Here is a 17054-nt window from a genome sequence, read left to right as displayed (position 1 = left end):
AAACTCAGTGTAGAGTGTGACATTTTCTCTATTGACCACTTGTCCTTTGCACATTTTGCCATTGTAACCTTCCAACATTTACTTTCTCTGGTTTGTTTGTGTTGGTGTTATGTTAGTTTCCATTAAGTATTAATTCATTTCAAAGCAAACAAACATTCATGAGGTCATTCAGTTACTCTTACTTGAGATGCAGATTTATATTTAACATATTTTGTTCTATGTTCAGACCTGCCTAGCAGGACTAGTGTTTGAGAGGGGCCAGCCCAGCACTTCCTGAATAAAGGTATTATTTACAGCATTGACATCAATGGGTAAAACCCAGTTGAGGAAGGTTTGTTTTTATAGTTGTCTTGGGCCTATTTTGAAGTTAAGTATTAGATCTGGTTATTTTTTTCAAGTAGTTTGGTTTGTAGATGAGCTTTCAAATTAGTTTAATACTGTTGTCTTATATGTTTAAAGTAAGTTGACATATTTTGGCTCATGGTTATTTATAAAGCAGAACAGGTGTGCATCCTTCTTCCTACTGTCTTCAGTTTAGTCCCCCGCCCTGAGTATGCACAGGGTGGTGGGCGTTAGTGAAAAGGGAAAATACCCCTCTAACAGGAGGAAAACCTTCATCTTCAGCCTTGGTTCCAGTACATAGTTGAGTGTTACCCCTGATTGAACTGGACTGATCCTTTTTTCAAATGTGAAACCAGAACTTTGTCTCAAAGCTCAGGTCAAATTAGCCTGGTGGAGATGATCAAATTACTCTAGCCAGATTGGGATAGTCATCTTTTCTGCTTGTTAAGCTTTGTCCTAAATTCCTCTTTTGTGTTTTTGCAAGCATTTCCATAGACTCAAGAAGGTATGAAAGTAACCCCCAGTTAGGATGCATTACATTGAAAGTAATGCTAGGTGTCATAAAAAAAATGTATAATTCATGTCCATCTGCATGAAAACATTGATTTTCACTTTGTGCCTCTTTCAGGTTTTACCATGAGAACTGGCTTGTTAAGCACAGCTTTAATTATCCTCCTGTTTATTTTAGAAACAGACTCCAACTGAAACTCACTATCTAAAATTTCTGTCTCTGGTTATATTGCAAGCACACAAACATATCTTAGCTCAACATGTGTATTCACATCCATCCAAACATCCTATTTACCCTTTTAGTTTTAGTTTCTAACTTGTATAACAGAACAGTCCTTCAGGCTTCTGCAGATAAAATGTTAGAAATAAGACAAACTGAATGCTAAAGGCACGTTACAATTCAGATTTTAGCATTTTATCAAACTTGAATTCAGTATTGAACAAGCTAACTTGATCTGAGCCCTTCCATACTTCTCAGTGAATTATTATATTTAGCGCACAAAATATTTAACACTTACATTAAATGTTCATTATTGTTCTAAATAAAGCTGCAGTCATGACATGACAAATCTTGTGATTATCCACTGAATATTATTTTTGTGCACAAAATGCCTGGCATAGTGGACATTAATCCATCAAATGACCCATATAATGAATTTAGTCAGAGTACCAGTTAATTATATTTAGCATACCTTAATCATGACCTTGATAATACTTTGAGCATCATTTTTATGATGATTTATGGTCATTTATTAACTTTAAATACAATTTTAACCCATTACAACTCTATAGCACAAGTAAATTTACTTGTTACAGTAAATGACACCAGTTATATAATACACAGCTGTTGGTAAGCCTCCATTCATATTAATTAAGTCCTTATAGACTGCAAACAATGACCTTTTAGATCACTGCATGAAACAGTTCTTGATTTCACTTCTTGAGAGGCTATGCCAAGTTGCACTGCTGCGCATGTAATTACTTTCCCCTTTGATAATGTGTCAGGGGACCAATGACAGCAGTGCAACATCAGCCAAGTCATCTGAAGGGAATGTTGTCTAGTTTGAAACTATCAGAATCAACGCCAGATGTTGTTTTTCCCTGTCCTTTTTCCTAACCACTAGCAGTCCTGTGCAAAAATGGCTTAAGGAATTGGCAAGTATCCTCAAGAGTTCTTTTTTCCATCTATATTATTTCACCTTTTGACTTGTTTCTGAACATTTCCTTTTCCAAGTAAAATGTCTGGTGCTGTGAGGGTAAAACTGATGTGTTACGACGTAGCATCAGAAGTTTTCATATTATCTTCAGCAGCAAATAGCCCACAGCTACCACTGTGTAGCTGGCATTCTACACTGGTGGGAGGGAAGGACCCCCTGACCAGAACATTGGCCAAGTTTATCCCAGACTTTGCTCAACTTTTCATTTCTTCCAAATTGCAGAGCAGTTTGACTCCAGTACATTTAATAGCTGTGTTGGTCCACAATACAAAGCACAGCAGTGTCACTTGAAAAGTGCCTCAGATTTAGGAAAATTACTAACTTTCTGGGCTTCAAAATTTTTGCAAGCCTCTTTCTCCCTGTTAAAAATGTAAAATGGCAACATTTTCACTCTGTGACATCAAGAGATGTCATTAAACATTAGGCTCAAAAAACATTGCATACCTGTTATTTCCTTTGCAAACCAATGCATACATTTTGCATGACTGTCACAGAAGCAAAGCCATTACAGCCATTACATGTTGGGAATGAAGGAAGGAGTAGAAAGTGGTCTTATCCACCTGACAACCAAGTTCCTGCCATGTCTAACCTTATATTTAGTTTTCAGCTTCACCATGAGTCACAGTTGGTGTTGAAAAAAACATGAATGAGCTTAATAATCTTTAACCCTGTGAGTACTGACATACGAAAAAACTTTTTTTTAAGACACCCATTTGTAGACTTTAAAAAGGAACCCTAAAAGCAATACTCCAGAAGTCTCCAGTCTTAAACTCTGGGTTTCTGACTCACTCATCGTGCACATTCCTGGGGCCATCAATGCTCTGCAGCATCCTAGGACCAAGAAATCACACCTAGGTGACAGCTGTATTTGCTTTCTGGCCATGGATATGCAGGACATTTTGGATGTGCACCATGGCTAATTCAGCAAGGAAACCCATGAGGACATTTTAAGAGGAAGCAAGAAAAAAGAAAAATCAGAGAAAGTTACAGACCAAGAGATAAGAGAAGACGTGAAGATGAGACATCAGACTGGAGAGAGCTCAGAGAAGAGACAGGATGCAAGAAGAGTGCTGAATTAGCCATATTTAGGGGGCACCCAAGTGCAAAAATCTGTTTGATTGCGCCATTTTAAGATCAGCTTTAAACTGCAGAATATTGATAAATCCACTACAGGACTGAAGACATATCAAATTATAGCCGATAAGCAAATATAGTTAAATGTTTAGTTAATTGGTCAGCATCACATCGTATGGAAGCTGTCCCACACACACACACACACACAAAAAAAAAAAAAAAAGATACAAAGTAACCATGACCATGTTAACATATGTAGGCTTAACACTGGCTTTAGCTACTATCTAGAAATAATTCCTCTATTTGAATTAGAAGAGGTCATCACTCCCTTAAATACACTATCACTATATCGATATTGTAAAATGCCACATGTGCCATCCAGTTGTTAGAAATGTCTCAGAACCAAAGCTGAGATATGTGGTTATTTCTCAGCCGCTGGGTTGGCTTCTCCCAGGGGGATGTCTGCAGACGTGAAGCTCATATCCCTGATAACTGATAACAAGATGTCCTCGCTGCTGCTTTTCAGTGACCATCCACTTATACAGGTGAGATTAGAAAAGTCTGAGGAAATAAAAATCATCCTGAGCCATCAAGCACATATGGATGTAATAAGCACTGTCTGCAACTTCTGCCTAAAAGCAGCTAAACAACTAATGGCTGTAAAATGTTTGAAGAGGTGCGAGCAGAAGTGCGTATTAAATTACCCTTCATTCACCCAAACACTTGAAGAAAATCACTTTGAGGTAATGAGTTTTGCAAATAACAGCTCTGATGTCCATGTCAATGAGGCGACAAATCTGAGTCGTGCTGAAATAACTATTCATTATTACAATATCCATCCATCAGCTATATTCACATTAGAGTGTAACAGGAATCTGGAGCGGTTCCAGCTGATGGTAAACAAGAGCTGAACTGTAGGAAAACAAGAAATGGAAAAATTGAGTAAACTGATTTGTTAACATTGGGTTGGTGAAACTTTATATTTCCAAATAAAGAAAAATAAGCCCCTAACAGTTGGTCCTGTGAGCATTATCATACGAAGAAGGCACTCCTGCTGTTGCTCAGCAAGATTTCCGAGAACAGCGATGGAATAGTAAGAGTTGTGCTTTGAATCAGTTTCTAATTGGAGCTCTGGGACAGCAGTGTATTCAAGCCCCTACATGGAGCATGAAAAATCAGGAGATGATTTCTATGACTACACAAGATAAATAAAGTTGTCATTACCAGTGCATGCTCCATTACCAGCTGCAATGTGGTCACTCATGTCTATGATGCTGATTATAGTGTGACATGACAGAAATTACCAGGTAAATGCTGCAATTTTGTCAAAAGCAGAATCATTTTCTTTCCGTTGAAGGTCACAGGTCTTCCTTGAATGTAGCTTTTCTGCCTCTGTTTGCTTGTGCATGTGTTCTCAGCACAGCCTGAGCTCTGGCTGAGATTTTGCTCTGTTTTGTGCCCTGTTGAAATTGTCTGAGGTATGACAATTTGTGCTGCAGTCTGCTCTTTACTCCCATCCACCTGAGAGGAAGATAAAGAGTTGAGTGAAGACTTGCCAACCCGCTTGATAATGTTTAAATCAAAGTTGCGCTCAGGGCACACTTGTGTAAATCCTGTGTTAGAGAGCTCTGCTTCACATTGACAACCAATGCAGCTGAAGCATAAAGAAAGAAATTGGGTAGGGATGGTTTCAAGCAAATTTGGAAGAACTTTAGATATTGCTTATCCTATCATAACTCAGCGCATTTGTGTTATGAAGTCAATGCGCATTTACCTGTAGCTATGTCAAAAATAGATTCTTTTAAAGGTTAAGTTGAAAAATAAAGGTGTTTTTGGCTTGAATCTCAGAATATGAAAACTAAGAGAGATTAGAGTACCTCTACCTCTTTTAGTGTGGAAATTGGTTCAGAGCTCGTTGCTTTTGAATACAGTGAAAATGTCAAAATTTCACCTAATCTACACTTCAACCACTTAACTGAGGCTCTGGGAAAAGGCTAAATATTTAAAGGTCCATTTTTCTCTTTCTGGTGAATCAAAAGTTTGAAACAAGCCTGTCTATTAATTATATCCTGGCTAAAGAGATGTAACTGTAAATTACAGTAATAATAAGAAATTACCTAATCAGTATGTTACGACCCCGTACAGGGGTATGATGACACACACACACACCAAGCCCCCCCTCCCCCTTCCAGCTAAAAATGACTGAATGAATAAAGAAATGAATAAATAAGTAAATAAGAAGTAGTTTGAGTAAAATGAAAATAAAATAACATGTGACATCACAGAAGTCTGATGTCCAACACACTCCATTCATGTGAAGCATCTATGGGCAGAGAGTATTGTTTATAAACAAATACTGTGAGTTCTATCCAAAACATTTACTAGAATTTGCACTGACTGCTCAGGTTTATCCTTTTTTATCTACATTTTTCCTATAATTATTTAATCTTGTATAGTAGATTGTATATAGGTATATATTTTGATTGTTTGTCATTCTTATATATTGCAAAATTTTGTAAGATATTGCAAGAACGAGTCTTTTGAATGGATCTTTTAAAGGATCAGCTCCTCAAGATCCGGCTCTCTTCAAAGAACCATAAATCCCATCTCTAGCACAGAATCCACAGCTGCAGTTGGCTTTTATTTCCTCATCATGTGGCTGTGGTGATGATGATTGGCCTGGCAATTATCCAATCAACTGGGTGAAGGCAGAGGCATGGTGCATGGAGCCAATCCTAAGTAGACAGGAAGCAAGGTGTATAGAACATAACCAATCTCTCATGGGTGATGGCACACAGGCATTTCCATGCAAAATGAGAGGGTAATTAGTGAAATGACAGGCAGCCATAACACAGTATATTTGTTTTTTAATTAGTTGATTTGATTATAAGTGTTCTATTTAAGAAAATATTTTCTTCATCATTAAAACACAATTTTCAAATATTTGAGTAAATTTAGTAAAAAGCCATAAAAAACTCACAGGTTTTATGTAATATTTAAAAGATTCAGTACTGACGATTTTATTTATTGTATTTGAATATAAACAAAATTAAAATTTGAATAACACACAAGAAGTAAAACTAACAAAAAAATCAGTCTGCAAATTCATTGGTAACTGGTAAGGGTGTCAGGGTTGGGTATAAAAAGGAGCATCTACCAAAGACTTGGACTTTCCATGCAAGGAAGACTTGTGACTCACCACTTTGTGACAAACTAAGTCATAAAACCATCAATAAGTTCAATACATATCCAAATCTCAATGCAAGGTTGCAAGGAATTGTGGTCTTTCAACAACTACATAGCACAGTGTTGTGTTTTATGGAGTCTGAGGAAATCTACATGGAAATCATGCCACCATGTTCCATATGTGCTTAGGAATACTTTGAAAAACTATTTTCACTCAACACAGTCCCCCACTGTGTCCAGAAGTGTAACTTGAAACTGTATTATGTTGTCAGGAGTTCAGACGTTCTCCTCACCTAAACTAGTCATCTGCCAACAGATGATTCCACGTTTCAGTTTCTTTTGCAAAAACAAACTGACATATACAAAAATGAGAAAGACAATCCAGGCTGTTATAACAGAATGCTGCAAAAATCTGCTTCTATGATAGTATGGGGATCCATTAACGTCAACGGCATGGATAACTTGTGTTTCTGTGACATACCATTGGTGCTGACACGTGTATTGGGATTTTGACATATGCTGCCCATATGCTCCAACTGAAGTGGCATTTTTTCCTCAAGGGAGATCCATCCATGGTTATTTCTGCATGATTTATAACTGTGGCTTCACAGACAGAATGTTTGCATGACTGACCTGCCCGCAGTCTGAATTGGTCTCCTACTGTAAATGGTGCATTATCAAATGGAGACAACCATGAACCTGAAATCTGAAGCTAAAATCTTACATTCAGCCAGAAAGGACATAGATTTGTCATGCAAAATAAAAAAAAAATCAACATCCAAACTTCTCAAGTGATTTAAAAGTGTAATTAAAAGGAATCATGCTGCATTGCAACAGTAAACTAAAAGCTCTATCAAGCATGTTGCAAGGTTCAAATTTAAAATTTGTTATTTTCTAAATTCAGGAAAGTATTAAAGCTTCAAATGATGTTTTAAAAATACTTTTTTACTGATTTTTTTTTTTTTAATAAATTTGACCAACTTTTCAAACATTGAGGTTTGTACAGCTTTGTACTAATTATGCCCTTCCTAATACATTAATACACTAAACTAGTTGCAGTTTATGTTTACTTTAACAAACAAAGGCAGGTTGACCTGAATGTTTTTGTATTATTTGGGATAAGAGATATTTATTACTGCAGTATATCAGGGTTTTATTTTAGTTTAGCTTGTAAGTGTCTAATCACATGGGATTTTATCATCTGCTTAATTGCTTGCCCTAATTAGCTTTTCTTCAACTATCACAACCCCAACTGTACTGTTATGAAATCACAGGGCACTGCAATTAACTTTCCATTGTAACTACCATCTGACTAACTGGCAACAAACCAGGTGTGTTGCGTACTTTTAACTTCACTGGGGATTTTTTGTCTTTTTCTTCTGTTTTTGCAGAATGAGTATACGTGTCCACGCCCCCTACCTGGTGCCTGGCTGGGAGATGTGCCTACTATCCGTTAACTCTAAAGAAAAGACAAAGAACTGTTTTGGATGGCGCACAAACTACACTGAAGCAAGGCGAGAGGCGTTTGCAGAGAGCCCACCAGGATCCCACCCCGACAATTGAAATCCAAGGATACACCGAAAATTGTACTCCATGCAAACAAGGGCAACTATGGACCAAAAGGAGGAGGAAATTATACTGATCTTTTTTATAGTGTCTTCTTTTCCTTTTTTTTTTTTTTTGCCTGTGCTCCTTGGTTGTCAGCTTTGATGCATCCAATAATGATTCATCGCAACACAAATGACGAGTGTGGACATGTAGGGATGCTGCACGGAGAACAGCGGAGCCCTGGACGAAGACTCTTGCAAGCTAAGGGATGTTCTAATCAATGTGGAAGTTAACTTTTAAAGCCTAATGACTTATTATGGCCTTGAGGACAATGAGGATGATGTACAGAAAGTGTGGAAGCAATGAGTCATTGATGAAAATGCACAGGACACGCAGCTCTGACTGCTCTGCTAACACAGCTGTGTATAATTTAAAGTGGATTTGCATATTTTGATCCTCATGAAATCTCTCCTTATAATCTATCCATGCTTTCTTTTTCTTTTTTTTTTTCTAATTAAGATGTACTACATGCGATGATGGTGCCCCACACATTCTAATGTGAGTCACTTTGTTTTCGGGCTTCATCTGGTGGAAATCAAGACGGCAGCGACTGGAACACTGAGTGAAGCAAACTTTCCCCCCAGCCAATGAATGTTGGTGAAGTTCTTTCATTATTGTTTTTGTCTTTAATTGCAATCAAACGTTGACTGTCTTGTTTTGAGCTCTCTCTAAAACAAGATTAAAGAGAGGAAAAAATAAAAAGCTCCCATCAAGGGTAAAATGTAATTTTCTGAAATTCTAATGTTGTTAATGTTGTACTTTATAAATATGTGTTTCCGCCAGTTTCAGCACCAAATACCAAAGAGCCAAACAGATGTTTCCTTGGCTTTTGGCTCACCCAAAAGTAAGTCATAACAGATCCAGGATTTGTTATCCTAAAAATAAAATCTAAAGAAGCCTCAATTCCTTTCACCTTTTTAAAAATGTTTCCGTTTTTAACGTGCGTGACGTGTTCGTCTTTGTAAGCAAGTGATCTTGCATCGGCTGTAAGATCTTGTCTGAACGATAACTTTGAGCACTGCTTGACATAGTGTAACTTTTCTTAAATACATGCTTCACTTTCCTTCAAATAATCAGCCCGCCTCCCCCTTCTGCAACAAAGACTGCAGTTGCTGCTGTGTGCGGTTCTGCGTTTGCTTGTGTTCTGTTGGTTTTTAATTCCATCTGACACCCACTGAGTTGTGGATTGTTGGTTTAAACCTTTAAACATTGTCTTTCTACACAGGAAAATGATCATTTTCTATTGTAAATTTCTGCTTTTCCCCTTGAATTTCATGATATTTAGTAAGCAGCTGTATTCTTTGTTCACTTTCAACAGTATGTTTTATATTGAAGATAATGACTTTACTGGTGAGCAATATTAATTGGTCAAATTAAAATATGAATTAATCATTTCCTGTGGTCTTACTCTATGTGTGAATGTGCCCCATGTGATTTAATACGCTTGTACTCTGCTCCATGTCTCCATTCATACCCGCTGAAATGTGTCGTATTCCCCACAGATCTACTGTGACGAGGCTGTCACATCAACATTAGCCTCATTAATTTAGAGAGCGGAGCATTGATCTCAGTTCGACCGTTCTTTTTTCACAGTGACACTCACTGTGGGCCCCATAGCTCCTCTAATTATGCTTCCTGTGTGATGTGTTGGATATCGCAGGAGGGGGGCCATGTTCAGTGAATTAGCTGCACGTTTGCTGCACTTGGAACATGTCAAGCTGTCAGCTCAGAGGTCCAGATGGCCGATCTGCCCAGCACTCGCTGTGGTATTTACACACTCCTCTCTACCTAGCTGCCTTACCATGGTGCATTTATACCTTATTCATCCCATCTTCTTCAGCATGAGTCTCTACTTTTATAACTTTATCCTACCTCTTCCCCATATCCCTCGCTCCACTCAAACCACGTAGAAAGTTTTTGGTAACGCTCAGCTGCCAATACTTAACATTTTTAACCAATTTTTTTTAAACTAGAACTCATGGCAAGGCAGGATCATTAGATTGTAGTAACTTTAGTTTAAACTGAAAGTTGAGTGAAACAGTGAGAAAGTTGAAAAGAAAGAAATAAATTTACCCAAACGTGTTTGAGGAATTCTGCAGAAGTCTTAAGCCAACACTAACTTTTTATACATTTCCAGGAAACCAGAGAATCGTTGCAGCGTCTTTATTGGACATGCAAATATAAATGGAAATACACTATATAAGGAGAAAAAAAACACACACTCTGGATAATAAACCTGGAAATTAATATTTGGTATGAGCACCTTTTACTCTTAAACACCTGAACCATCTTGGACAAGCTTTTTTTCATTTCTTTAAATAGCAGTTTTCTTTAGGGACATTTAAAAACTCTACTTAGGATGTTTTCTGCTTATTTTGTTTCATTCTCTGTCCACATGATCCCACACTGCTGCATTAATGCTGAGGTCCAGGTTCTGTGGAGGATACATCCCTCCATCAGACCCTAACCCCTGTGAATAATTTGGCATACTCCAGCCTTTTCCCCCCACTTTCTCTTCCTTAAGAACGACTTTATGACAGCCACCTCTCATGGAGACCATCAGATGAGGCTTCCTTTAACAGTGGATGGATCAACTGAACATCCAGTTTCCTTTATTTGCTAAACTGACACTTCTTTCTTTCTCCTCCACACAGCACATCATGCTGAGATATGTCAAGTTTCCAGCTAACGAGTTTATCTGGATTCCCTTGTTTGTGTAACAATCTTATTTCATACTGTATCGGTCAAACTGAATAATCAGCATTTTTATATACACTACCCCTCAAACATTTGGGATCACTTTCCCCATTAGCCTGCCAGTAACAAAGGGCATAAAGATAGAATTTAAATCTAAGTTGTTTGTTATAGACACAACATTGGTTCGTCTCTTCAGTTAGGAGCCTTTATTCATCCTTGAACAATCATAGGCCAGTTTTAAGTGGCTTGACAAACAACACAAACATTCCTCTTACAAGGAACGGGTGTGAAGAAATCCTGGAGAAGTATTGGTCAAGACCACTTTAAAAAGTTAGAAGAATCAGAATCATAATACTTTATTGATCCCAGAGGATAACAAATAAAGAAATGATAAGATAAAGATAAAAATCCCAATAAGAAAAATGACAAATTACAGTCATTAATATCTATATAAACAGATAAAGAATAAATCCTGCAAGGTTTCCCACCGGAAAGAGGCCCTGGAGAAGACCCAGGACACACTGCACGGACTACATCTCTTGGCTGGCCTGGGAAAGCCTCGGGATCCCCCGAATGAGCTGGTAAATGTGGACGAGGGGAGGGAAGTCTGGGTTTCCCTGCTTAGGCGATGGATGGATGGACGGACGGACGGATGGATGGACAGATGGATGGGTGAACGGATGGAGGAATGGATGTATAAATAAATAAAATAAAAGTACTTTCATAAAGTACTGGGTAATTTAAAGCATTACTAAGCTCCCCAAAGCAAAAATACAGATTTTGATACAAAACATTTGTAGTAAATATAAATTAACAGCATTGTGCAACACCCCCATCACCATTATTCATACTCATCTTAAATACATTAAAGTATTCAACCTTTTGCATTCCAAAGTTTATATGATTAAAATATAGGTATATCCCCAAACAAATTCTATTAAAACCAATGTTTTATTTTATAGTCTGAAATACAGAATATGTTTTTATTTTTCCTTTTTTTTCCTTTGCTAAGCTTCCTTTACATCTTTGTCTGTTGGAATTTCTGCATCAGACATCATTAACAGCTTAGTATAAGAAATAGAAAGTGCTTTCACAATTCGTATCAACCTCCCCTTTAGACGAGGATGCTGTCCGTCTATGTGCTTGTTATCATCCCATGTCTTTCCACGTCTCCTCCCCCTCTTTTCCTCCGTATCTGCCTTATCCGTCGCTGTTCTTTATGATCTCTGCAACTCAGTCTGCATGAGCAGTGGCAGCACAGACAGGGCTGTATGTCCGAGAGCAGACACCATGCATTATTCATGTGACTTATTCTCCCTGTTGACCCAAGTCCAAACAGTTGGCAGTCAACAACACTTGCACCGAAAGGCCCCAGGAAGAGGATGTTAAACTATAAGGAAAATAAGCTGATGTAAGATTCATCAAGTGACTCCTGTGACAGTGTAAACAAAACAACTTTCACCATTTCAGAGATATTTAAAGTGTGTTAAAAAACATGCTGGTAAAGAAAACAGACTCGAAGATTTGATTAGAAAAGGAGAATTCAATTAATTGAGAAATGCTCAGCATCGATTGCTCACACCGACGAAGATCAGAATAAATGAAGGAACAGAACTAAGGCGTCACATAAAAGGCCAACTTTCAGACAGATGTGCTTTATTGGAACAAGGAAAAGAAAAAAAAACAGCAACCCTGTTGAGTATATTGTTTCATCTCTTTGGAAGATTTTTCTGATTGGTGAGGCATTCAGGGAAACATCAAAACAGCCTTTTCTGATTCCCCTGTTTCTCCGCCTACTCCTGGTCTTGTTCCAATAATAACTTTGCCTGACTTCACTGCAGCTGACTCACAATCCTATCATTCAACCATGATGCTAATATTATTTTCTTAGAGCTGTGTGTGCTTTTCTAGGAATGATTCCCAATCAGTTATTATCTCCCATAACCTTTAGCATAAGGAAGCAAATCCCACTTAAACTGTTGTAGCAGTTGGTGTGTAAAGTACTGCTCACATACAGTCAGTTATCAGAAAAAATAGCAGCATCTATCATCGAAAGAATCTATTTTTGATGGAAGAACCATCACATCGCCGGAGAGGTGCTCAACAGATCATCTGCTTCAGCCATCTGCTCAGTACAGGGGGGCTGCAAGGTTCATGTTGAGATTATTTCTGATGCTGTCATTGCTAGATGCTGGTGTGATGCTGACTTTTTTGCTTTTTTCCTTTCCTTCTTTTTCGTTTTGAATCTTCCAACAGGGGTAGCTCAGACAACACAGCCGTTTGCTTTCGGCTCACTAATCCTGTGAAAGCAGTCGATAGTCACTGTTTATCATGCTGCAGATCCGCCACTGCACACACACACTGACACACAGCTGCTTCAAAAGCACATCAACAACTATCTGGACTACGGTGATATAAAGAAATATGTTCTTCCACACTGTGAGCAGAAACTTAGAAATTAGACTCACTAGCAAGGACCATCACACACAAATCTGAGTTTACTGGATGAATGGAAAGAATTTAACCCTTAAAACTCCATGCCCACCTTTTTTATGTAAAAGTACTCAATCCTATACAGCATCTATATGCTGTATGTTTTACATGACATATTTTCAGAACAGTCTTAGTTATTATGAGGCTAAAATGATGTAAAATGAATAGATATAGCACCGTAAAGACCAACCCAGAAAGAACAAAACTGTATGTATCATTAACAACATTTTGTAGAAATAAACAGATCAACAGTCACCAAGCTTGTTTTCTGTTTTTATTTTCTATTATTTTTAGAGGCTACTCTGTCATCCTCTGTGTGGATGGCATGTGTTCTCAATGCCTTGCAAGAAATTACACTGTTTAACCTTCAGGCTTTCCTTAGTTGATGTTTCTGTTTATTGGAAAGTTTAAAGTTCATAAAAGCTGGGTTCTTCTGGTTAAAATCAATTAAGTGCAAGTGTTTTTAGTGGTTTTTAGTGTGTTCCTTACAGCTACGGTAAGAATTGTGTCTTCCACATCATCCACCTATACTAATTACACCTATACTAATGACCTGTAGATAAACCTAAACTCATGTGACACCGAGCTCTCAGTACTCTCCCAACTCAATACTTCTCCAAGTGGCCAAAGTATTACACCAAAAAAGGTGAACATAAGTGGCTCCTTCACCATTTGCGTATTGTTCTCTCACATTTTGGTTGTCAGGAGAAAAAATATTGCTATTGAAACAAAAACATGTCAGAAACTATTTACATATTTACACTGTTGCTGTTTAGGGTTAGGGTTATTTATGCCACCGTATACCTGCTATTCTCACAAAACTAATTCCAACTGGAATCAATTTTGTTCCCACTGTGCATCAAAAATGTCTTCCAGCCATATATTTTTGTTAATTTCAGACAGACATATAACTTTCTTGTCACTTGTTGAACTCAGGGTGCTCCTGATTGGACATTACCATCAATTTAAGCTGTCTGGTTGGTTAAAAGTTTGACAGAAAGTGGCCATCATGGATCACACATTGTGGAATTACTGTACTGAGTCTTTGAATAAACACTATATTTCACAGGTGGACTGTAAACCTCCTGGATGAGATATGAATTCCTAGAAAACTTCCATAGATTACCTAAAGGGTAGGAATGGTGAAACAGAAACCTCGTGAAACACTGAATCACTTTGACAGTCATTTTTTAGTGTTTTAATCAGTGTTCAAACGTCCAACTCTTTTTTTTTTTTTTTTTTTTTTTTTTTTTAAATGGTAAAAGTCGGAGAAAAACAGAGCTTATGCAACTGGGAGAGTGCTTGTGCTGCTTTATTTATAAAGTTTAATTAAAATTTGTGGCCGGTAAACAGACATTTTCAGCTTGCCATATTGTATGCAGAAAGCATAGCAGGTGTTGCATCTGTTCAATGGTTGAGGGATTTTTTAGCCCCGATGACGTGGTCATGAGTTTATGTTGAATCATACGAATAATTGGCATTACTTTTAATACATTGACACTTCTCGGGGGGACATCTGTGATGAGATACGTGGCCGCTGCTCCAACTGGTTCATGCTGATTGTGCAGGTGCTGCAGCATGAAAAATGTAGAATTTAACCTGGTGTCGCCTTCCTGAATTAATTTATGGGGGGGCCTCTCAGTCTGCACAGTTATAAGTAGGATTGTTTATTGCTGTCTATTTGTTAGCTTGTATGTGTTTGTGTGAAAGTGTGTGTGCTGTGTTAATGTCTGTGAATGATTATGTATTAAGCATGTTTGTCACTGTGTGAATAAAATGTTAAATTAATACATTTCAACCCACAGCTGTGAGCTTCTTCCTGTTTACAGTGGTGATGCAGCACCACATGGGCAGGGTTGCCAAGTCAGCTTGTTTTTCTCTGTAAATATTGTGACTTGCGGGTTGTGAGGTTTTGGGCTTGTTTTCTTAACTGTAGTTGCTTATTTGGGCTTATTCCGCTCCCGAGAAGCCCTCCTGATTTTCTTTTAGCTTTCCACAGTAAAGCAATGACCACTGGATGTGGAAGGGGAAACGTGAACACAACTGTCCTTTATTCCAGGAGCTAGAGTCTACAACCCTGTTTCCTTGGTTACCGTGAGCATCCGAACCGGTACGTCCATACCCAAACACACACACAACTTTACTTGACAGACAGGACAGTGACAAAACTAAAATGTTACTTTTAACAGTAACGATTACTTTTTGAAGTAAGTAATCAACAAAGTAATACTTTTTGAATGAAGTAACTGTAACTAGTTACTTTTTCATTAACTAGCACAACACTGCTAAGATCATTCTAAGGTGACGCTTTCATTCACTATATTTTCTAAATAAAATGATAAATTATCATTAGAAAAATCTCTTTAAAACCTGTGATTTACAATGTGAAACTGTTTCAAAGCATTGACACATTTTCTAACTCGGCACCTTCGAAATTTCCGGGAGCAGCTCAAGATGCACAGATGACGCAACAAGGCTTCGGTTGGTGTGGTCATGTGACTTCTGGCACATTGAAGCCAAGTGTTGAAACAATCCTTGCAACTCCAACGGTTAATAACATCGAGGAGGGGTCGAGCAGACGGGTTCCAGCATAACATTTCTACTAAAGGCTAAACTATCAATCATTTCAATAGAAATTGTTAATTGTAGATTAACTGATTATTTGCACCAGTTTCAGGTCATCGTCGTTATTTTTCTTGGGAAACTTTATTTCCCCTTCACTTTCTAAGTGCTAAGACTAATTGTGCTTTTTCTCTGTTCTAGCAGGTAAAAACACCTGATGGCTGAATTTTATCAAATTAAAAAATTAAAAGGGATACTTTAATTTTTAGTGTTTTAAAGAGAAGGCTGCTTTGAAAAGTAGCTTAGTTGTTTTTAGTAATAAGTGTTTTTACACCAAAAGTTACTGAACTTTTGTTCATATAGAGGTAATTTTAATATAAAAATTTGAAATGCTACATTTTAATCACTTTATGAGTAACAATGTGATTAAATGTGGAAAATCAAGCCATTAATACCATTCAAAAATTTCTATTGTTGCCCATTACTAACCTTTTAAGTTCAATAAATACAACATCAGATGAGCAATACATGACATATTACAATGTATTATCATTGAATAAAATCTATGCAGGAATAACTGACAGAAAGTGTTTACTGTATGGCCTTTTTCACACACAGAGAGAAGATTTTCAGAAGAAAGAAAGAAAACAGTTTAGTCAGGAATTTTTCTGCAGGGGCTGTTCACACAAAGACACCACAGCAGGAGGCTTTCTGCTGGAGGTGCACACTACCAAATGGAAACGCAAAGGAGGAGGTGGGGAATAACATCTGTCTAGTGCGGACAGGAGGCAGGACATGATGCAGAGATCAGGCTCCAGAAATAGTTTCCTTTACAACACATTGAGAATATCAGATGATGCTCCTCGTTGTGTTTACTGTATGTATGTAGTTGTGGGGAGCAAACGGAAGGTAGAATACTGGCCAGGAAAGGAAAAACTTGATTTACTGAGAGTCCAAAACAAGTGTTACTGACATTTGTTTTCTTTTTTTGGGCACAAAATGCTTAAAATGATCTCAGAACATAACTTGTGCATGCATGAAAGCCAGTTATGACATTATCAGCCTATCACGTTGTGGAGGAATTTTGTCCAGCTTCTTTTTATAATGTTTTAGTTTACTGAGGGTTACAAGCATGCACCTGTGCAAAGCCAAGGTCATGCCAAGGCATTTTAGTTAGGCTGAGATCTTGACTTTGACTGGATCATTCTGATTCTTTTCTTTTTCAGTCATTCTGTTGTAGTTTTTCTGATGTGTTTCAAATAATTTTCTATGACATAATTCACCCAAGCTTTAGCTATAAGACACATATTCTCACATTTGACTCCAGCATACCTTGATATAAAAAGAGAAATTTGTGGTTATTTT

At 37.6% G+C, this 17054-nt stretch overlaps 1 protein-coding gene across 2 annotated transcripts in view; it reads left to right on the top strand.

The window, feature by feature from the left end:
• The window catches only part of lrrtm4l1 (leucine rich repeat transmembrane neuronal 4 like 1), an 84121-nt gene extending 74790 nt beyond the window's left edge, over window positions 1-9331 (top strand). Inside the window, exon 3 of one of the 2 annotated variants that reach the window (XR_006008540.1) lies at window positions 7721-7797. Coding sequence is in view for 1 of the 2 variants with exons in the window: in XM_041970818.1 (XP_041826752.1) it covers window positions 7721-7786 (66 nt within the window). In the remaining variant the exon portion in view is untranslated. Of the gene's footprint in view, window positions 1-7720 lie in introns of both variants that reach the window. The other variant, XM_041970818.1, reaches the window with a different exon arrangement.
• Window positions 9332-17054: the final 7723 nt, after the last annotated feature.

The sequence above is a fragment of the Melanotaenia boesemani genome, chromosome 19 (assembly GCF_017639745.1).
Source record: "Melanotaenia boesemani isolate fMelBoe1 chromosome 19, fMelBoe1.pri, whole genome shotgun sequence".
NCBI lineage: Eukaryota > Metazoa > Chordata > Actinopteri > Atheriniformes > Melanotaeniidae > Melanotaenia > Melanotaenia boesemani.
The sequence above is the reverse complement of the archived record's forward strand: the minus strand, read 5'-3'. Positions and strand labels throughout refer to the sequence as shown.